General features: G+C 39.3%; 1 protein-coding gene across 9 annotated transcripts in view; it reads left to right on the plus strand.

The window, feature by feature from the left end:
* Positions 1–23,788, plus strand: part of frya (furry homolog a (Drosophila)) — a 105,802-nt gene that overhangs the window by 71,991 nt on the left and 10,023 nt on the right. For all 9 annotated transcript variants that reach the window (XM_084718034.1, XM_084718026.1, XM_084718028.1 and 6 more), the window contains exons 32-52: positions 409–665; positions 1,693–1,839; positions 1,940–2,108; positions 3,780–3,870; positions 3,964–4,046; positions 5,060–5,210; positions 5,970–6,073; positions 6,481–6,666; positions 9,239–9,440; positions 10,709–10,830; positions 10,937–11,124; positions 12,700–12,794; positions 12,885–13,465; positions 14,149–14,246; positions 14,329–14,499; positions 15,088–15,228; positions 16,683–16,862; positions 17,610–17,774; positions 19,380–19,454; positions 19,561–19,731; positions 22,416–22,616. In XM_084718034.1, coding sequence (XP_084574160.1) covers positions 409–665; positions 1,693–1,839; positions 1,940–2,108; positions 3,780–3,870; positions 3,964–4,046; positions 5,060–5,210; positions 5,970–6,073; positions 6,481–6,666; positions 9,239–9,440; positions 10,709–10,830; positions 10,937–11,124; positions 12,700–12,794; positions 12,885–13,465; positions 14,149–14,246; positions 14,329–14,499; positions 15,088–15,228; positions 16,683–16,862; positions 17,610–17,774; positions 19,380–19,454; positions 19,561–19,731; positions 22,416–22,616 — 3,578 coding nt within the window. The remainder of the gene's footprint in view (positions 1–408; positions 666–1,692; positions 1,840–1,939; positions 2,109–3,779; positions 3,871–3,963; positions 4,047–5,059; positions 5,211–5,969; positions 6,074–6,480; positions 6,667–9,238; positions 9,441–10,708; positions 10,831–10,936; positions 11,125–12,699; positions 12,795–12,884; positions 13,466–14,148; positions 14,247–14,328; positions 14,500–15,087; positions 15,229–16,682; positions 16,863–17,609; positions 17,775–19,379; positions 19,455–19,560; positions 19,732–22,415; positions 22,617–23,788) is intronic.

The following is a 23,788-nucleotide window of genomic DNA, read 5'->3' on the forward strand; positions in this document are numbered from 1 at the left end:
TAGATACAAGTAGCGAGGGTGCTCCAGGAAAAAAAGGTCGGGAACCACCAGACTAATCGATTAATTGACTAATCTTTGCAGCTCTAGCTGTCTGTGTGGCCACAGCAGGGTTAGCTCTGGTATGTCGGCACAGGCTTGTCATCTTCTTATGGCTTCCCACTAAATGCGGGTCGCTCTTCTTCTAAAGTCAGTTACTGTATCTACTGACACTCCCACTAACCACAGACACTCTGAGCACTTTGGTCGATTACGGGACTCCCGCTCCCAAGTTGAATTCATATGCAGGTCAGGATTAAACTGGCAATTATGGTGAAACTGACTCTACACTCTACAGTATGTATTTTATTTCCACATTGAATATAAACACCACAGTCCCCACTGATGCCTTTCCCCCGGCTTGTTTTCCAGAGGTTAGCCAGAGGTTCCCCACCACTCACCCCAACGGGAGGCAGATCATGCTGACCTACCTCCTGCCGTGGCTCGGGAACATCGAGCTGGTGGACAGCGGCCTGCTGCTCCCCGTTTTCACACCGTGCACCTCAGATTATGACGCTTCGAGCCGGACAGCCAGCACGGCGTCGTCCCATCAGCTGAAGGGCAACGGCTGGGGATCGTTACAGGCCACGTCGATGGTGCTCAATAACCTCATGTTCATGACCGCAAAGGTACAGTCATGAAATTGGGTTTGGAAGAAGAATTGGCAACATAAAATAAATACAATATTATTTGTGAGGGCAGAGGCTCGTGTTACGTAGAGCAGTCGGCTCTATTTCACCATCAGCCATGTAAGGCTCAGGATGATCTGAAGCAGTAGTGTTTTGATCCATTTACCTCTCATAAAATCCTGATTTTGTATGAATTTATTAAGAAATGTCAATATTAACACCAGCATTGGTGTGTTTCATCACATAACATTACATTACACTACATTTCTTCAAGAATGCGTTCTTCTTTTTGTTATATATTTGTTTAAATTTAAGAACAGCACAACACGTATTATCAGGGCACCAATACCTTGTTTCCCCTCAGTGATTGATACAGTTGATCTGAAGATACAGCTGTAAATGAATAAACTCTTAACCCAGCTGGATAAACTGAGTTTACCTGGGTTTACTCCCCACAGCGCCCCCTGGTTAATATCTTTAGCTTATCAGTCGATATTAATTTATGATCCATGATTACCATCTCTGCATCATTCACTTCTGCAGTCAGTACCAGACAGGGGTGGTTTCTTTTAGTTTGCATGGTATTTCAAGTTTCGTGAAAACACACAAGGTAGAGTTCGCTAATAAAATAACATTAGCTTGAAACAAAAAAAAATTAAAGTGTGTTTATGTTGATTTACATGATTTACAGAGGGGCTTGTTATCCTTGACACTGAATTATCCACATGTGTTTTTCTCTTTTACCCAAATGCTAACATCTGTGTAGTTTATGAGAAGTGCATGCTAGCTGACTTCCTGTTCAGATCAGTACGTCACATGATCAGTATGTTCCAACTTGTCCTTCTAAATTTTTCAAACATTTTTGTGTCTCTTTAATTTGTTGATTTTTGTGTTAGTAGATTTCCTCATGGGTTTTAATCTTTATTTAAAACAGTGACGAATATTATTAACCAACAAAATGAAATGGTTTAATCAGGTCATTGCAGTTAACATGACCGTTTGCTCTTCCTTTAACCCGTCTGTTCAGTACGGAGACGACCTACCTGGACCAGAGATGGAGAACGCCTGGAACGCTTTAGTGAACAACGAGAAGTGGAGCAACAATCTGAGAACCACCCTGCAGTTTCTCATCAGCCTGTGTGGTGTGAGCAGTGACACCACCCTGCTGCCATATGTAAGATATGTCATTTGGGCCAACTGGAAAACATTATGCATCTGTTTTGTTTTTAGCTCTTCCCAGTTTCTCACGGATGCTGTGTGATATATTTGTTCAGATCAAGAAGGTGGTGATCTATCTGTGCCGGAACAACACCATGCAGACGATGGAGGAGCTGATATTTGAGCTACAGCAGACGGATCCAGTCAACCCGGTGGTGCAGCACTGTGACAGTCCTCCTTTCTATCGCTTCAGTGCCACGAGCAAAGTCACCACAGCTGCTTCAGGTACATCTTTAACCAACACTGTCTCTCTGAACAGAGTGAGCACCAGCTGAAATAACAAAATGTCTTTTTTTATATGTTAAAATCTTCTACTGTGGTTTTTAAATGAAGCTTCAAATGTCTGTCTGTCATTATATTTTGATGTCACTGTGATGACATTTCCCTAAATAAAATATAAAATCCATGAATAAAATTTAATAAAGTGATTTTATCAATATCAGAGTTTTCCATAACAAACATTACAAAAACAAAAACAGCAGAGTAAGTAAATAAAACATAATAGTAATTAAAACAAGGCTGAAAATAAAGATTTCCTGCATAAATCATCTTATTCTAATGAACATAACTTGCCATATTCGTCAACATATATCTAATTTATGGTGCTGTTAGACTGTGAGGTTGTTTGACTGTTATTACAGGTGCACGGCCTTTTGTGTGCAGCAAGCAGGAGAGCAAACAGTTTTTTCACAGCAGTGAAAATGTTGTTTTTGAAAGGCTGAGTGCAGACAAATGTGGATCAAAGCAGAATATTTTATTAGAGAAAAACACGTGAATTTTGGAAATGATCACATTTTCTGTATCATTTTCAATAGATTCTGATTTTACCGTAGGGATGAAACACTGGGCCTCATGCAGCAACAGACCCCTAAACTGCTTTTGTATTTTCTGTTAATATTCTGTAAAGAGAAAATGTAAGAGATGTCAACTCCAGATGCACCAAATGTTTGTACTCACGTGTGCTGAATGATGAATCCCACTTGATCACAAATTGTTATTAGCATCGATAATGCCCCTTAAACACTATCTAATGGCAGGTGTTGTGCAGATCTGTTCAAATCCAAATTAATTACTCCTCCTCAAAAAGCAGTCAACAGTGAATATTTTTTATAATTAATATGATAATAATTGTTGTAAACCAAACCTGAGTATCGCTTCCTGCATGAGGCCCAATACATGAAATATCATGATTTGAAAAACTGTGCCAATACTGTAACCGACTGTGATGTTATCTACCGTTTTTTGTTTTTTTTTTTGTTTTTTTTGCAATTTTACAAAAATAATTCACTGAAAAACATTTCAAAGACTTCTTTTACTTTATTTGTTAAAGATGGAAAAAAAGAAGCACTTTAAGTTAAAAAGAAAAACACATTTTATTCAAACAAAAAACACATCAGATTTATTATTTAATAAAGAACAACTATTGTACAATAAAGAGTCCATGGTAAGTTCACAGACTTTTTATTGTGGTATTATCATACCTTGGAAATGTTTGCATCACTTGAGTCAGAAACTGAAGCGATCTGCATTTGCAGCCATTACTGAAATGTAATTCTAAAGTGTAATATTAATGATATGAGTGTAGACTAACCTTGATCTGTGGTTGTGCAGAAATACCATGTATAAACAGAATCAATAGATAAGCAAAAGCAAAACAAAAAATAGCTGCACACTGCTCAAATGTTGTTTTAGAATTCAGATGTCAAAGCTGCGAACTGTTGGAATCAAACAACCAGGAAATCCCAGCTGCTCCAGTGGAACCACTTAATGTCCGACCATAGAAAACTATGTTTGCACTGGATCCCAGTGGTGAATGTGAAGCTGTGTTGGTGTTAAAGGTCAGACTCAGTGGAGTCTGCGTGTAAAACATAACTCTTCTTATTGGATGATTTTTAGGCACGACGTCGAGCAGCAACACTGTTGTTGCAGGTCAGGAGAGTTTCCCTGACACAGATGATACCAAGACTGTGAAGGAGAGTGAGGAGAGGTAAACAACAACATCATGAAACAGCTGATCATTTGATTAATTACAGTCCAAGCAAGACTCATTTTGATGAATTTTTTATTGTTCTGACCTCAGGCTGAGTCACATAATGCGAGCCCACAACCGGCTTGAGTCACGCTACAGTAACAGCTCAGGAGGATCGTACGACGAAGATAAGAGTGAGTGTCTGAAAAAATGTGGTTGTCATGGTCTGCTGAGTGTGGAACACACAGGCTGGAGGGCTGCAGGGTAAGATGGTGACCGGCTCGGTGTCATTGATAATGCATGAGCAGTGCAGAGTCGCCTGGGGTTCCTAAAAGGCTTCTGTGAGAACTGGCACTGAAATAAAAGTAGTGGAGCCCAGGGCCTCCACACTGCTGCCAGTGACCCAGAAACAGCTTTGTTATCCTCTCTCGGTCTAAATTAGTCCTGCAGATGAACGTGAGTAAGAATATTTCAACAATGACAAGCTTAAATACCCCTCTGACAATTAAGACTGGACTGTGCCAACAAAGATTTAATCTAGGATTAGTTCTCATCAGGGCTGAGAAAAACTGCGTTTAAAATGAGTAAATCCAGATAGAAAATTATGCAAATCTCTTTTGCACAATTAAAATGAATCTCAGTTTAGTAAATTCAAGTTTATTTGCAATTTATAATGGTCAGCCAGCAAGCAATTTAATTTTGACTGCCCTGTATTCTTTAACAAAATATTTCACAGTTTATAGGTAGCTAAAAAAATTACCAAAACATTACACTGTTTCCTAGCTAGCTTAACATTTTTCAAAACCTTACATTGTTTGCTAGCTAGCTAAAGTCAACAAAATTTTACATTAGTTGCAAGACTGGCTACAAAGCTAACAAAAGATTGCATTGTTGCTACCTAAATAGTTGACAAAATGTTACATTGTTTGCTAGCTAGCTAAAAAGTTAATCAGCCTAGTCAGCCTACTAATGATGCAAGTCATGTTTTGATGCGGCAGAATTAAATTTAATCCAGGTTTAGAGTAAAGACTCAACTGAGGTTTAAAGAGAGGTTTAAATGGAATCTTTCTTAATTTTAAGCTAGTTTAAAAGTTTGGTGCAGCATAATTTGAAGTTAAACTAATTTAACTAGGTTTAAAAATGAATCATTGTGTTGTGTGTGTCTTTGTGATAAATATCAACAAGTTGACTTTCTGTAACCATGTAGGTGAACCTCTGCCCCCGTATGCTGATTGGCTGATGGTTGTCATTGAGACCAACCAGCCTCACCCTCTGCCCATGCCCCTGAATGGAGGGTGTTGGGCTCCGCTGGTGGACTTCTTGCCAGAGACTATCACTCCCAGAGGACCACTGCACAGGTTAGACTGCTGCACACAGTCAAACACAAAGTGTAGTTTAAAATGTCAACACATAACTGCTGATCATCACAGTTTTGTATAATTAAAGTTTCATTTTTGTCTGTTTATATGATCGCATGTCTGTACAGGGTCTTTTCTTTTGTTAAAAATAAAATACATTTGGGTGCTGTTTGGATGTGGTAGGTATAAGGGAGGGGGTCAAACAGTTAACGTTGATTGCCGGGGGGGGGGGGGACTAACATGGTTAGGTAAGCTTAATAGTTAGCTACTTTTTTTTTTATGATCTGAGTCTGCATGGGGTCTTCTATTTTGAAAATATACCAGATTCTCTATGCTGTTTCTGTGTCTGACTTCCTGCCTGCTTGATCTGCTCTGTTCAGATTGACGGGGCATCTGTCAAACATAGACTTGACATGTTTTCTTCAGAGCCGCTTCTGGAATGTGTGGAATCACGAGCGCTGTGTAGATCCATGCAGGCCGTGATCAGCTCTGGTGCCCGTGGTGCAGCCGTAATGCACCGCCGCCGTGCTCAGTGGAATCAAGCTGTTACTACATTATATTCCATTATGTTTTTAAGTGTCACCTGGTGCCTGAATTTTAAGTTTTCCTTCACATAGAGATTTTCACTATAATTTGAGGCAGAGAATTCATAACTTGGTGCATTAAAAAATCACCAGAATCTAGGAAATGAAGTGTTTGATGCTTAAGAAGGATGTGATTCCCCCCAGTGTTTACAGTATGTGTTTTTGTTTGTTACAGGTGTAATATCGCAGTCATCTTCATGACAGAGATGGTGGTGGACCACAGTGTGAGAGAAGACTGGGCTATGCACCTGCCTTTACTGCTACATGCCTTGTTTTTGGGTGAGTTCACAATATCATCAGTAATGCATGTAAAATACAACTATGTAATTACAGGATGTGTATGTTGATTTAACACATCGTAAATCTCGTGGATGACTTAATACTTAAGGGCTATGGTTCTGTGCAGATTTTTAAATGATCATTTAAAGCTAATATGATAAGTCACCATATCTGTTTTAGGTGCAAAGAGTTGCAGAATTCACTTAAAGTTGCTCCTCTTGAATAAACCTTTTATTCAGTCTGAAACAGCTGATATCAGACAGTGTAGATTCTGAGATAAAAGTTCTTTAAACCACAAGAGGGGAACTTGAAAAGAAACAGAAATAGTCTTCGCTCTAACAAACAGCAGCTTGTTTTAGTGTTCACAGCGTACAGAAACAGGCTGACGGCTCTGTTCCTTTCTGCAGGCATGGATCACTACCGTCCGGAGGTGTTTGAGCACAGCAAACGTCTCCTCCTCCACCTGCTCATCACTTTGTCCTGCAACAACAATTTCCAGGCCATCGCCTCCGTCCTGCTGCAGACACGTGAGATCAACGGCACCAAGACGCTCACCTGCAAACCCAGCCTGCAGCCGGAGTATCTACCTTCAGGTGAACACATAGACTTTTAGTGACCAGTTTGGTTTATTCACAATTTACCAGAGGGTTGGAGCAGACCTTGGTCCAGCTGACAGAGCAGCTTGGCCTTTGACTCATTGTTCGTCTCTCTGGTTAATATAAACGTGAACATCAGGAGGGAATGACTAACATTCCTGTCAGAGGGTAGATACGTTTCTTATCTGGGGAGAAAATATTGGGACACTGAGCCAAAAGCAATACTGAGCACAGAGGACATCAAAGGTCTTGATTAAAGCATTCCTCTCTGCTATTTTTATCCTTGTTCCCAAATTGGGGCCATCTGCTCGGGCCTGGATAGGCTGGTTTGGCTGCCCTCCTCCCCCCTAACCATAATTTGTTTAGCAAATGTCTAGACATTTTGAAATGTCCAGAGCATTCTTTGTCCATTTGACGGGCTGAATACAACTTCTGTGCTAAAAATAGAGATTTTCTTTTTTATACATTGATACCGCACAGTGATAAAGCTGCTAAGATCTCAAAAAAAAATGTCCAGTTTTCCTCTTGTAAGAGTTAATTGAATTTATATATAATATATAACATATACAGAAGCCCAGAGAGGTAAATAAGAAAAAAAAATCAATTTCCCATGATCCATTTTCTAAGTCTGATCTAATTTCTTTTACTCCTGTGTTTATGACTTAAGGCTGTCAAAAAAAAAAGTTTTTGCCAGGATATTTTTTCAAAAGATTTTTTGTTATACTCACATGCACAACCATCCCATGTTTAAAGTAGGACTGAAAGTATTCATGTTGACTTGTTATTGTTTGTTAGTACACGTGTGCAAACTAGTCGCTTGTCTCCGAAATTTGCCATTTTGACACAAAATGTCATTCCTGTGAGTCCTGTAAATGTGGGAGATCAAGTGGCCAGCTTTTAACCATTTTAATTCTATTTAATTCTTCACCTTATTTTATTGCTTGGTCACAAACTACTTAAATCTGCTCACACACACACCTCGGGTCTCACCACAGCTTGCCTTGCCCCGCCTTTCTCTCTCCCTGTCTGTGTCTGATCTGTTGACTTTCTTCATCATAAAGCCGCCCCAAAAAATACAGCTTGTTTGGGGATTTTTCCATGAATATTACATTCATGTAATATTATATTCACCTGCAATTATTTTTTCACCACAACAGGAGATCTATATGTGGAGGAGGCTTGTTGTTAATGATGGAGTCTGTTAAAACAATGAAAAACCAACATGGTACTGAATGACATCAATACCTACAGTATACATTAAACAGGAGAGTCTGTGTGTGTTTCTCAGTAGAGAGTAAAGGAAGGAAGGAAGATTGATCAATAATCAACTGTGCATGGTGTCGTCCTCTCAAACTGGTTAAGAAAAATAAAAATACCAAAATTGGTCACAAAATAAACTTTGATGTCCGCCCAAATTTAGTGTGAGATGATGCTGTTCACAGACAGGTCTGCTGTCATGAGTTTGTGACTCACAAAACATTGTGTGAGTGTCATTATTTTAACAGAAATAACTGGTGAAAATCTTGGAAGAGTTTTGCAAATCAAGGGTGCCCTTCATGCCCTAGAGAGGTGCAGCCCTAAAAATAGAAAATAATTTAATTGTGGATGGCCGCCATAAATAAATCACTGTATTCACACAGAGAGTAGCTGATGTCATTTACAGTCCTTAAATGCTTTTAGATAATGCTGCTATCAGTATCAAATCACAGATATGCAGTAAAGGGCTGAAGTCAACCTCCTCCTTCCATCTCACAGCACTGTCACCAGAAACATTGTTCTGTGATGGAAAAAGTACTCAGGTTCTTTACTGAAGTAAAAGCAATAATACCACAATGTAAAAATAATTAATTACAAGGAAAAATTCTGCATGTAAAGTCCTACATAAAGTAAAGAATTAAAAGTACTAAGTAAAGTAACTTTACTTTTACTGTAATACCCTACTTAGTAGTAGTAAGTACTAATATGTTAAAAAAAAAAGAAGAAGAAACTTTTATCGATATTCTAATGTGTTTATGTGTCTGTTTTTCAGGATTGGGATTGAATAAAATGCTGTAATATTAATGAGACAAGTTTTTGATATTTTTTTTGAGTAAATTATAAGTAGTAAATAAAAAAGACTAATTGATAGATTAGTTGTTAGATTAGTCAGCTAATCAGAGAAATTATAGTTGGATTAACCATGTAGTTATGTAACATTACTGTCATGTTTTTGTTTTGGCTAGGAATGTATTTTAATCAACACTGTCTCTTGTTAGTGTTAGTGTAACTTCGAAAAATCCTCCTGAAAACTTTCTATCTTGCAGAAAGAATCAGTGTGTAAATTAACAAGGAGATTAGATGTGTTGCAACTCAGTGGCTAAACGGCTCCACCACATTAAATACTTTCAGTAAACGAGACTAATTGGATTCAGATTCCCGACATGTTAAAACGCAGGTTCAGGCTGCTCCCTCACATTAACTCCTGATGCCTCCCGCTGCAGCTTACAGTTCAGGAAATGAAAGCAAACATTCAAATGAACTACCGTAACCTCTTTTCTGATCACACACCTATTGCTCTTGTTGTCTTCAGGAGGATGTTTTGACTTCCTGCGGGAGTGTCAGACGTCTCCGGTGCCAGACTCCGGCCTGAGTTCTTCTTCTACGTCGTCCAGTCTGAGTCTGGGAGGAAGCAGCAACAACCTGCCGGAGATCTCGCACGAGGTGGACGAGCTGGTGTCCTCCAACAAAATGGACGAGAAGACAAACAAACTCATTGAGTTTTTAACCACGAGGTACTGAAGTCGATATTCTGTTTGGGTCTTTTCCACAGAGAGAAGGAAATGAACTCTGATAATGTAGTTTTAAGCACAGGTGATTAAAAATTGCTGGAAGTGTTTTACACAATAAAAGCATGTCATACAGCAGAAATATCCTTATCCTTATTCCTCCTAAACTTTCTCATATTTCTTGATGTAGATTACCACCTAGTGGTGCTGTATGTATAGTGCAGCAGATTCTTATTGGAGTAGATAAGGTTTGATGTTTTAATTAAACTAGTGCAGTTGCATTTACCAACATAAATTGTACACATTGAAATTCCAATTAATCTTACAAACTTGCTTGAAATGTGTATAGTTTTGTTTGTTTAGAATAGATTTTGCCAGTTTATAGTGATAGTTCAGATTATTTGAAGTGGAGTTGTATGAGGTACTTATCAATAGTCAGTTAGCTACCTTCAGAAGTTCAGTACCAGCACGGAAACTAAGCAATGAGCTGCTATGAACAGAGTGTGCAACAATATGTACAAAGGCATCTAAAAAAATCAATATCAGTTTAAGTGTAGGCTATATTCAGAAAACTTTTAAAACTTTACTTTGCTGTCAGAGAGCTTTTTATGACGGGAAGCCAAATATCTCTCTCTCTCTCTCTCTCTCTCTCTTTCTCACTGAACCAGACTCTAAAGGCAAAATCAGCTATTTTACCTTGCAGAAGATGTTAGTTGCTGGTCTACCACTGCTTTAACTGGTTAGTTTGTTTGTGTTATTGTGTGACTTTCATGTTTTAAAAGTTTGGATTCACCAAAGTCACACAATAACACAAACAGACCAACAGATGGAGGCAGCAGTAGACAAGCAGCTCCTGTATTCTGCAAAGTAAATATAATGATTTTGTCTGTGGAGTTTGGTTAGTTTTGGACAGAGTGAAATCAGGCTTGTATCACAGCACTTTCCGGTAAGACGAGTCCATACACTTAAACTTGTATTGATTTATTAAGTGGACCCTTTTAAGTGGCTAAAATACCTTTTGATGCCTACCGTGTCCACAGCAGTACATGCAGAGGATCTACCGTAGGTAATACACTGACTATAGATAAGTACCTCATACAAGCCCACTTTAAATAATCTGAACTATCCCTTTAAGTATGGATGAACTCACACTGAAACAGATGCACAGGAGCACCTGGATTTGGGTTTTGTGCAGTTGATTCCCACTTTTACCATTGCAGACCTCCATATAGACAACATACTGTGTTATTAACTAGAAACCTGTCGTTTTACAGAGCATATGGACCACTGTGGTGCCATGAAGACATTTCACCAAAGAACCAAATTTCAAAAAGCACCGGGCAGCTGACCAACTTCCTGCGACATGTTGTTTCTGTGTTCAAAGAGTCCAAGTCAGGTAAACCTTCAGTATGTCTTTAACAATAATTATTGATTAATTATACTTAAGAAACACTCAATAATTTTCATTTCCATCCTTTCATTCTTCCCTCTGTCCTTCTCAGATTTCCACCTGGAGCAGCAGCTCAGTGACGTGGCGCTGCAGACGGCCTTGTGTAGCTCATCACGTCACTACGCCGGCCGCTCCTTCCAGGTGTTTCGAGCCCTTCGCCAGCCCATCTCCGCCCACGCCGTCTCCGACCTGCTGTCAAGGCTGGTGGAGGTCGTCGGTGAACACGGAGAAGAGGTGCAGGTCAGTGCTATGTGCTTCTACAAGATTTGTGAGAAGTTTTGGGATAATCTGTGTAGGGATTTCTTGTAGCAACACAATTTATGGCAGGAGTTGTTGGTAAACTACGAGCTGACTAACTGCCTCAATAACAACATATATCAGGGATGTAACAATGTGTTGAATATCATGATATACCAAGAATGAAATATTTCAGTATTGTACTGGAGTGTGATGATATCAGATACCATGATATTACATGAATTATTTTATTTTGTTATTTTCATTTTATTTTGATTATTTTATATGACAGCCACATTGTTTTTGTTTTGCATGCGTACATAAACATAATTCAAGCATTGATTGTCAAAGACAGCGCAGGCCAAGTCTTTACACGCGCTCAGGTCATGGCTGGCTTTTTTGTTTTATGTTATTAAAGAAGGAAAGAAGAAGCACTTTCAGTTCAAGGGAAAAACAACTTTTGTATAAATAAAAAATGCTTCACACGTCAAGTTTATTTTTTTAACAAAGGCAGTTGTGACTTAGGGGTTAGAGAAGCAAGCTTGGGGTCAGAAGCTTGTTGGATCAATCCCCCGACTGGCAAAAAATTCAAAATTCAATTTGCATTCTGCGTTTGTTTTTAATAAAGTACCACATGAATGAAGTGTCCTGATGATTGACCGTCTTACAAACACATCTAATAATCATCTAATGGCAGAAATCCAAGATCATCAAATCCATCTGTTACTTTTCAGCAGCATTAATACCAAAACCTCTTCATCTTATCTATTTTTGGCAGCAGTTAATTAATTTAATACTCTGCTATGATTAGGGATTGGAATTTATAAGATTTTATTGATACCAGTACCATTATCAATTCTACTAATTTGTGCAATTCTTTACTGATTCCCTTACTGATTCCTGGTAAAAATTTTCTTTGAGAAAAAAACAGGCCTACACAGCTGTTCAGCATCAGATTTATTATTTCTGATTCTGAACAAGAGTCAGGCTGGTTGTATTCTGAGAGCTGGCAGTAGCCACAGTCAGTCTGTCATCTAAAATGGATGAAAATACGGTCTTTGTACAGCATTAATTTTAATTTAAATTGTCTCAGTCAAAGAAAGAATCTGCTCACCCTGCCTGCATGACACTAATGCTATTATAACAGGATATCTACCCATGAAACAGATGTGCTGCTCAGCTGGGAAGCAGAGGCACTCATGTGTAGAGTGTAAAGTGTCAAATACATGCTATTCCTTCAATTTAAGCCCATGTTGTGTAGAGAGATGTTGCAGCATATTGATGTTGTTTCCATCCTCAGTTCAAATTATAATTTTACAGACATCATCTTTGTGAAATGAAGCCACAGACCATTTCCTCCTCACTGCTATGACTCCTTATTGTTGCTTGTCATTGTTTTGCAACTGTCAGAAAAACATATTGGCATCAATAAAAGGAATTGATAAGCTCGGGGTCATATGATTCTGAAGGGTCAGACAATTTGGATCCGTTTCTCAATTCCCATCTCAAATTTTAATTAAATTTTACAAGAATAAAAGAAAATCCTCCTCAGCTCTGCATTGTTTTTGTGTCTTGCAGGGTTATGTGATGGAAGTCTTACTTACACTGGAGTCTGTGGTGGATAACTTGGCTGAATGTCTCAAGAACAACGATCTGATGGCTCTCTTGACAAGGTTTGTATCTCATCTGCATATATTTACATTGAAAGAGGGTATTTTTTCTTTAAAACTGATTTAATTAGTTTATTATTTGTTTGATTGCAGAGCCTCGTCTCCAGATTTCCTCACCAGTTTCAAGCAGCTGTCCAACAGGAAGAGCACAGGGCAGCTCAATCTGAGGAGAGAAGAGAGGAGTCGACATCAGAGGAGCTCGTCTGTCCCTAAGAAGTTTGGAGAGGCAGACAGGTGGTCCGACCCACCTCGCAGCGCCACCCTGGACCGAATCCAAGCCTGTGAACAGCAGGTTCTGTTGGCCAAGACACGTAGCTCGTCCTCATCTAAAGACAACATCACCGACCCGACCAGCATCAACCACCCCAGCAATCTGCTGGCCACCATCTTCTGGGTGGCGGTGTCTCTGATGGAGTCAGACTTTGAGTTTGAGTATCAGATGTCTCTGAGACTGTTGAACAAGCTGCTGGGACACTTGTCCTTGGACAAACAGGAGAACAGAGACAAGCTGGAGAAGCTGCAGAGCCAGCTGAAGTGGAGCAGCTTCACCGGGCTGCAGCAGCTGCTGCTGAAGGGCTTCACCTCCGTGTCCACCACCGACCTCACGCTGCAGCTCTTCTGCCAGCTCACGCCAGTGTCACGAGTGCCTGTAGTGGACACTTCACAAGCCATAGGTACACTGGAGGATGAAGGGCTGTGGGACATTTCTAGACAGATAATGAGAATTTAATTCTTAGATTTTAGGCAGATCACAGGGATCACAATAGAAGTCGACTCCACTTTTGAAATAATTCTCACACACTTTTTTAAGGTTTTGACAAGCTTGTTCTCACCACAGATACATCCACAGTCTTACTGAGGAAATGACACGTGTGCTGATTGTGTCTGTAGATCATAGTGAATCAGAAAGAATTCTTAGTGATGGTGTAACTCAAGTCTGTACTGTAAAAAAATGTCTCTACCATAAAACACCTGCTTTTAGAATGGAGTTTGGTTTAGTGGTCTGTTCACTCCAAAGACCATTGGTGGCAGAGGGTATATTTATGTGGATAATTCACATAAACTAATGTAGGAAGTGCTAAAGCCGACCTGTTTTCTACTTCCCTTAGCTCAAAGTGTATAATAGGCACAAACTCAAATATTAAAATAGAGACCCCCTCTCTTCAAGCAGGACTGTGCCCTTGCTGCCAAAATATTAAATTTAATAAAATTCTGTGGGGAGGCTCATAAAAACATAGAAAAACTAAAAATCCTCTAACCTTGTAGTCATATAATTTTACATAAATTACATTCTGGTGAAATGAAAGTGAATATTTTGATGTGAAACGCTGAATTAATTTTCTCTTTCATCCATCAGGTTTTCCCTTGAATGTTCTCTGCCTGCTCCCTCATCTCGTGCAGAACTTTGACGGCCCCACGCAGTTCTGTCGAGACGCTGCTGAGAGGATCGCTCAGGTCTGGCTCTGTTAACATTGCCATCCTCATTTTGGCCAAGAGATGTTTGTGTGTTTTAAGCCGAAGCATTTTTCATGTGTAGGTCTGCCTGGAGGAGAAGAACGCCAAGCTCTCCAACCTCGCTCATGTCATGACTCTATACAAAACGCACTCCTACACACGAGACTGCTTCTCTTGGGTCAACGTGGTGTGTCGATATCTTCACGAAGCCTTCTCTGATATCACCCTCAACCTGGTCACCTACATGGCCGAGGTTTGTGCGGACATATCAGCTGATCATATATATGCTGAGCTGAACTAAAAGTTGTACAGTAAGGCATTTTTTCCTAGGATGGCAAAGGCATGACCTGCACTACTCTGGGTCTGAATGACTTACCCTGATATTCTTGCTATGGTTGGGTTTCGTTTGAGTTTTTTCCAATAGTGTTGTTTAAACGCTACTTTTAAAACAGCACCGGTGCCTAGAGGCTGTCAATAACTTAATTCTAAGGAACAGGTACAGTATTAATAGCAGCTAAATAAGTTTGATAATTCTATAATACTCCAGCTTCAAACTTCCGTAGTTCTTCTGCAGAAATATGATTATATTTCCTAACCTGAGGACAGGCTGCTGTCATGTAGAAACCAGTGCTGTATTGGCATCATGTTCCAGTACCCAACCTGAATTCTTACCCTAAACCCAACAACCCAAACCAACAAAGGCAACAAGTACTAGTTAATCAGAGTAGGTTGTGTCATGACTTAACCATCCTCTGAGAAAAGTGGCCTACAGTAATTATTAGTACTGCAGCTTGTCAAAAGTTGCAAAATAAATTAATGGTATTTAATTGTGTTGTACCAGTTGTTGGAGAAAGGTCTCCCCAGTATGCAGCAGACCCTCCTACAGATCATCTACAGCCTCCTGAGTCACATGGACCTCACAGTGATTCAAGCCAAACCTTTCAACATAGAGGTGCTCAAGACGATTGAGAAGTTTGTCCAGGTGAGTTAAACTTAATCACCTGAATATGTCTCGCTGTTTAAGGTTTTCTTCTGTAGTTCAGTTCATTTGATCCAGAAGTGAAGAATTAAAAATTACTTCAATAACTTTTTACAACCAATCACAGAGGAGTAAACATGAAGTTTTATAGACTGACAGGTAACTTGTTGAATGGACAGTTTTGGTGATTGTAACCTTACATCGTCAGTGTATCATCAGGAACCACATGAGCAAATTAAATTCTGGTGAGTGGCAGAAGTTTGGTATCTCAAAGAGCTCACAAATAAAGAAACAGTTATAAGATTATTTAGCAAAATGATGCATGTAATAACAAATAATGACAAACTGGTGGAGACAGAACAAAAATACTCAGTAGGAGTAGAATGCAGGCCAGCAGCAGCTTTTAATCAGAGAAAATACCCATGCTGAAGTGGATAAGTGTTACTAAATTATTAGCATAAATATATGCATAGCTCATTCCAGGGGTCAGCAAACTTTATTCTCAAAAGAGCCAGTATTGGCCCAAACAGTCTGAGCCGCAGTTATTAAATTCTGTATTTTCTTCAGTCTTTTTTGGGGGATTTGGCATCCATAGCTAGTCTGGGGAGACTCAAGACCAGCCACCGGCAAAATTTAGAGGAAAAGGGGCCGATCCTTAACAGTTGAAGAAATATTAAAACCTTTTTTGTATAATTTGGTGTACAGGCCACCTATTTTTACAGATGGGGAATGCATATTTTTTTTTGCAACTGGAGGGGGGCAAAAGAGCCTCATGAGGGATCTGATCCCTGGCTTATCGTTTCCTGAACATATTTCATGTTCAGCAGATGATTTATCAGTAGTGTAGCTTTTGAAATCATGCTCAAGTCACATGTCTGCTATCATAAAATCCTTGGAGGACTGAAACCTTCTCCACAAAAGGGTTTGATTGACAGCTTTCATGCCAGTCCTGACAAGCTGTACTGTGTCCATTTTATTCAAACCAAACAGTTTAGGTGTGAAAGCACCTTCAAGATGCAGTAACTGTATGCTTTATAATGAATCCTAGTGAACGTCAGTCTATATTTTAAGGATATCTCTGGTAACTTCTTGAATGTGCTCAGAAATCTTCCATCAGATGTGATCAGTGGAAATCTTTAGGCATCGTTCTCTGAGTAACGGTCTTATGTTCCCTGTTCCTTTTCTAAATGTTCATGGGAAAAAAAAGGGGAAAAAAAGCTGTCTTGTGTCAGCGCAGTAAATTTGTAGACACACCCAAACTATAAACAGTCTGCCTCTCTGCCACAGGCCAGGCCTCTCTGCTTCTTCTCACACTCAGTCCACTTTTCCTTCAGCTTCCTCCTGCCAGGACACTTGTCTCTAAAAATAGAACTACATTAAACCGCAGAGAGACGTTTGTGGTTGTGTTTGTCTAAACATGTGGTTGTGTTGGTTCTTCTCTGTGTGTGCGTGGAAAGACTGTCCATTGGGGGGAAGCGCTGAATATCCTGAAGCTGGTGGTTTCACGCTCAGCCAGTCTGGTGCAGCCTTCGCTCCCACAGAGTGACCTCTCGTATGAGGACATCAGCCGTGCCTGGGACCGCTCCTCCAAGGCCCTGCCTGGGAAAACGCTGGATTTCCACTTTGACATATCTGAGGTGAGATTTTCTTCTTCTTCTTCTTGCGTGTGAAAGTTCTTAGTTTAAAAGTGAGGAGAGTGAACTGCTTGTGTGTTTTCCTCTTGTATTTGTTGCTGTGTTTTCCAGCAGGGTGTGGTGCTTCTTGTGCGGAATCTTGTTAAGCTTTTTGGAAAGGAAACATTTCTTCCCCTTCCTTACTGCTGATATTTCTTCTTGAACAAACCTCCCCTTGAGATTAGCTCAAGAGCTCGAAAGGTAAACACAATTAGCCAAGAAGTGCAGAGCTGGAAAGTGATGTCAAAGATACAGACAGAGTGGTGAATGTGTGGGAACTGAACAGGGAGCTATTTGTGTAGCTCATGAATGGCAGGAAGTGATGTCAGCTCTTTGCTGCCGTCCTTTGTAAGTGAATCAGTGAGTTTGAGTGGACAGCCAACAGTGTGTGTGTTTAAACTTGAGACTCACTGGACAAACGGCTGCTATTTCTTAAAATACACAGATATTTTTAGACTGAAGGATAAACCAGAGGAAAGTGAAGTTGTTTGTCCTCACATACTTCAGAATGCCAAGTGGAATAAAAAATTCTGAGCACTGATAAAAAGTTAAAATCACATTAGGGTAACCTTGGAACTGTCAACAGGAGCTGCAGTGGAGCCTGAGTCATGGATTGAGTGAGCAGCAGAGGAACTTTCTCTTCTACAAACTTTCCCTGACTCATCATCTGTCTGCACGTGTCTGTTTGTTTGTTTGTGTCCGTGCTGTCAGACGCCGGTGATTGGTCGGCGTTACGATGACCTGCAGCGTTCTCCAGGCCAAGATGTGAAGAGTAGGACCACAGCGGTGACCCGCAGCACCTCCTCTACCTCCTCTGGGTCCACCTCCAACAACGTCCTGGTGCCGGTCAGCTGGAAGAGGCCTCAGTCCTCACAGGTGAGAGCTTCTTCGCACTCCTACTTTGAATGATGCTCATAATATGAAAACACATCAGAGGCTGCATTTGATGCTCATTTAACACATTACTTCCAATATTAAAATGCAGTATATGTATCTGGACAGGTTTGAAAAATGAATGTCAATGTCAGGTGTAAATGCATACAGAAAGCATTTTGATAGGAAATTGGATTAGTGAGACTACATTTGGAGTTGGTCAGGCTCACCTTTTGATCAGATCCAAGTGTTACTTACATTTGCACAGTATTCACACAGCTTTAAGAAAAATAAATATGCAAGTTGGAGGCTGTGTTTCATTAGTTGTTCAACATGCCCACATTGACTTCCCCTCTGCACTTGCTCAAGTCAGTGACGCTGATCACTCCAGAGGTGTACATCACCCACAATGCATTGCATTCATGGATTTGGTGCAAGAAAATACGTCCACAGATAGGTGCCATTAATGTACATAAAAATTAACAGTTGTTCTGTTCAGCTTGTGTTGTTTATTTGTTCTCAGTATAGTCTGGAAAAGCATGGAAAAATTGCTGTTTTGCAAGATATCATAATCTCATGACACTATGATAAACAGAAATCAGAAACTGATGCAGCAAATTATCAAGTGCTGACATGTTGCAATTATCTGCAGAAGAAGCTTTCAACTCATTGAAATGAGTCTGCAGTTATTTCTTTTTTTTATTTTATTTTTTATTGATATAAATGTCCAACATTTTGTCATAACATGAAGGCTGTAAGACATTTCTTGGGACATTTTCATATTACGAATGCCCCCCACCCATCTAACCCTCCCCATATCTCCATCAAAAGAAAGTATAATAGAGTTTTTAAAAAGTAAATAAATAAATAAATAAACATGGAAAAAAAGAAAAGAAACAAGAAAGGAAAACAGAATAAAACTTATGTACATATATATATTAACAACAGGCTTTATCAGCTGATAGTCTGCAGGTACTTCTGATAGAAGAGCAGTAAAAGCAGTACGGTGCTCAGCCTACAACTGGCATTCGATGCCTGATTGTTTGGGCTGTTTGGGCTTTGATAGACTACAAAGGTAGACACGTTTCTTTAAAATCCCCCTGCACCTTGCCGGCCCACTTTCCCACTGCTCTCCATGTGACGTACGCTGTTACATCATAACAAAGGCTGAGGGTGTCCACTTTGCTTTTTGACTTGTGATACACCAAGTCTGCTGTGGGTGTGATCAAGATAACGAGAAAATATTTTAATATCAGGTGTAAATGAAAAGACCCAGCATATTACTGTTACATTATTACATATTGTTTACATATTGTTTACACCTCTTATTTCTATTTTTATCCATATTGTCGTGTATAGAGTAGTAGTGTAATGCAAATATTTTTTACATATTTTTTACATAGTTAGGATATCTATTTCCATACTCATGTTTTGAATATACTTATATTGTTGAATGGGAGCAACTGTAACGCAAACAATTTCTCCACGGGGATCAATAACAGTATTTCTGATTCTGATTCTGATATCAGTAATGTCATTATCCAGATAATGTGATAAAGTGAAATTGAATTTGTTCAAAATGTTCCCATTTTCTCTTCGCCTCTGCAGAAAAGAACACGGGAAAAACTGGTGAATGTTTTGTCTTTGTGTGGACAAGAAGTGGGTCTCACAAAAAATCCTTCGGTAAGATTCACTTCGTATTAACAGTGCCGTGAAATCATCATTGTCATGTATTCAGAAATAGCCTGTTAACTCTTTTTAATTTTTGTCTCTTTGTTTCTCTGTGCAGGTGATCTTCTCCAGCTGTGGGGAGCTGGACCTCATGGAGCACCAGCCCAGCCTGGTGTCCTCCGACGATGGGACGCGTGAACCAGACAACATGGACGACACCACGTCAGAGCAGCAGTTCAGAGTCTTCCGAGACTTTGACTTCCTGGATGTGGAGCTTGAGGACGGAGAGGTGAGTCTCAGGAGCTCAGAAGTTTTTAAACAACGGTAGAGAAAAGGATTTATCCTCTTCCTCACTTACTCTCACTACAACATTGTCAAACTGTTCCTCCAAAGACAACTCTGTGCTCGCTCAGGTCTGCCTGCTCTGTGTAATTGGGTTTCTTTTCTCTGTTTTTCCTGTCTGTGCTACCTAGGAGCTCCAGGTAAGTTTAGTCATGTTACATTTGTACTTGGTTTGTTCTTTTAAAGTGTGTTTGCTCGTGCAGATCATTTAGTGAACTGTCACCCTGAAGGAAAAGAGTAGAAATGGGCGTGTGTGTGTGTGTGTGTGCGTGTGTGTGCATGCTGTGTAGTTTACAAAACAGATTCTGCATTGTTCATTTAGTGCAAGAGAGACATTCAAACAGCATATTTCTCATAGTTGTCACATGAGACTGTAGTCTGATATTCACCAATGAGCTGCATGTCAATGTAAGGTAACTTTACCAAGAATTACTGATTTTTAAGTGGATGTATAATTATATCTCTAATGTGCTTAGTCATCTTTCCTCGTTATTGAGAGTATTAGTTATATTTTACACACAACATCCCTTTGACATACTATTATATACTTATAGCGTCTATGCATATGTACAGAACTTAACCTCAGATATGAGTGGCTTGATTTTCACCAATGTTCATTTCCAATATAGTTGCACATTATGATACTAGTATATGTGCACCGCAGATTTACTTGATACAAACTGGGCATCTGAAAATAACATCTAACCTACAGAAGAGTGTAATTTTTTTTTGTTCATCTAGCAGTTTTTTTTTAATTTCCCTTCAAAAACTTGGCAAATGTGACCAACATGAGGATGAGGATGTTTTACCTGCAACCAGGAGTCAAATTACACAGTGGCTTTGAGGGGACTGCTAATTTCTGGTGTGTATCGCCACTACAGGCTCACACATACATTGAAATGAAAAGCAGGGTTACTACAAAAAACATAGCGTTACTACGACAGACAGTTAATAGAATCAGTAACATTTCATGTATGATAAATAACAAAAACAAGGCCACTGCTTCAAACTCGAAGAATGGACCTCATCAGATAAAAAATAAAATCTTTGTGGGTCTTTAGATCGCGGTAGAAACACAGACAACAACAGGCTGAAGGAACTTCTTAGTTGCTTAAAAAGTAGTTCCTTTGACTAAATGTTCTGGGTAAACTGGCTGAACTGAAACTTGACTTCAGATGGGATCTTATCTCCATCTAGAGAAACTGTGTTTAGTTTCAGCTTTTCTCTTCCACTTCACACTGAAGTCGTTTTACAATACAAGCAGCAAGTTATAGTCAGACTAATTGTACTGTATATATTTGCCCTGTGTGCTGTCAACTGTTTGGTAAGTCCTGGAGGAGAGCATCAGACTATCCAACATTACTCAGATCAGTTCTGACTAGGGCTGCATGATTTGGTAAAAAAAATAAATAAATAAATAAAAAAATGCAATTATTTTGACTGAAATTGCAATTTGCGATATGATTAGAGAAAACAATGAGTTTTGCATTACAATTTACATGTTCACTAAAAAAAAAAAAAAGATTATAATTGTGATGATGTGATTATTGAGGTCTGAACCAAACAAACTGAATGAAAAATCTTTTCTTTCATCTGGAGAGATTTTTAGGCCAGATCATCTTTACAGCGCTACAGTACCAGATTATAAAGCTGTTTTCTCAAACATTTTTCCTTTTTCAAAAAAAATGTGATTTGGTGCTCGTTCTGCAAATTGGATATTGCACTTGGCCATATGGTGATTTTATTGTGATTAATTGTGCAGCCCTAGTTCTGTCACATTACACTGAGGATCAAATGTTGATGATCTACACGTTGTTGTTCACGTTCCTGCAGCAATGACATTGTTTTCATTCAGTGGTTAAATTTAACACCAGTCATATTGCTTTGTTCTGCACACAAACATTTTTGAGCTGTAAATAAGTTTTAAGACTGTACTGTGATGAAACACATTTTAGTATTGCCATTTCATAACAAATGTATCATTTATAATTATTATTTAATGGTTTTTAAATTGCTCAACATGTCATCTACTGCTCTAAATCACTGTGAGCCTTGTAAGGCCAAAGCATAGAGTTGACCATTTGGGATTTATTTATATCATAAAACTTTTCCATGTTTTTGATCTCAAATGTTGAATGGTCTTTTTAAAAACAAGCTAATAGGCCAAAGTGAAAGTTTTCTGCTTTCTGTCAGATAATCACTACAGGGAGTCTCCTTTATTTGATCTGTTGATGTGGAGATTTGGAGGAATGTGGAAGTTGGCCGACATCTCCAGTTGAAAAGCCACTCTGCGTTTTAAACAAGAAACAGACTCAGGAGGATAAAAAACCTGTAAATATTTAAAAGTCTGGAAATATCAAGGTGTTCTCAAACCCAAAAACCTTCTGCCAGTTTCACCAGCGTCTTGGGTATTTTGGTAGTAGTCAGAGGAAATTCTCTAAGTGAAGGGCTCACAACAGTGTGTCAAACTCCAGTATTAGATATGACGGGAAAAACTGCCCCCTCCTTGAACCTGCACAGCATGTCAGTGTGAATGTGTGTATACAGTGTGTGCATGTGTTTGTTCAAGAGAAAAGTTTGTTTCTTTTACTTCTTGGTACTTTGGTAACTGAAGGTCGTTCCTTGTTGCAGGGAGAGACGATGGACAACTTCAACTGGGGAGTGCGCAGACGCTCGATGGACAGTCTGGACCACAGTGACCTGCAGCCTCTGGAGGAGAGTCAGCTGTCCAGCAGCATGCCCAGCCTCAGCAAGATCACCCATGAAGACTCAGATGAGTCGTCTGAGGAAGATTCCCTCACCGCCAGCCAGATTCTCTCCCACTCACAGCTCGTAAGTTCGTCTTTGTTTGTGTGCCAAGAAATTAATGTCAAAATGAAGGAAAAATGTAGCTGCTGAAGCCCACAAGGGTCAGAATATCATCTTTATCAGATTATCTGCAGGCGTGGAGAAGTCTTACAAAGCAGTGAAATTAGTTTCCACAAATATGAAGGCTTACAGGGTATTAAAAAAATCTGAAATTTAATTTGCTGTCAGGAGACATAATATGATAACTAATAGCTGTTCAGTCTCTTGTGGAGTTTCAGTTCATTTCGGTTGGTAGAAAGCTCATCGTCTCATAATGAGTAAGTGTTGTTTTTGGCAAAAGCAGATGTGTTAGAGGGTCATAGTCGGCAGTAATAGAAACAAAAAAAACTCTTTCTTTCTGTGTCTGTCTTGTTGTTTAAGGCAATGTGTATACCTATTGCTTCTGTGTGGGTGGCTCTGAGCAGCAACTAAAATCTCTTGGCATGTGGGAGGTCGAGAAAGGTTTACACATTGGTAATTTATTTGCAGAATGTGTCAGAAATTGAATATAGTGTGTTTACATCTACAGTAGCTCAGAAACACAAACCAAACACTGGCTCTAGAGACGCCCTTTCATGTTTTTTTTTTTTACAAGTTTCCCGGCCACCGTAGATTTTCCTACACCAAAAAGGGGTCGGTGTCACTCTGCCAGGACGTCTGTGAAAAGTTTTAAGATTAATTCATTTAAGTTATCGTGAAATAAAAATGCATATCTTTTTCTTTTTCAAAAGGCCTGATAGTTCAACAAATAACATTGCAATTTTAAGAGCTAAACTAACTCATATAATAACTTTTAGTCTAACAGTCTATAATTCTTAATAAATATACCGTATATATGAATCTTCCTCCTGCCAGTCAAGCACACATTACCCGCATGTCACCTTTTTGTGATGGAAACCTTTCTACATTTCTCTGTTTTTTTCCTTCACATGGCCAAGTAGACATATAAAAAAATCCAAAGAACATACATGTGAGGGTCCCCAGTATGTTTTCTAACCCTAATCCAATCTGCAGGCTCATTACGATATGCCTCTAGATCCAACACACTGGTCCTTTTAAATATCTTGAATATTTCAGGTATTATTGGTTAATCCATCTTTTTTCTATAGTTCTAGGCCGTATCATCCCTCCTGTTTTTCCACTATACTTTTTTACTT

Source organism: Lutjanus erythropterus, chromosome 4, assembly GCF_056507025.1.
Source record: "Lutjanus erythropterus isolate fLutEry1 chromosome 4, fLutEry1.hap2, whole genome shotgun sequence".
Taxonomy (NCBI): Eukaryota; Metazoa; Chordata; class Actinopteri; order Lutjaniformes; family Lutjanidae; genus Lutjanus; species Lutjanus erythropterus.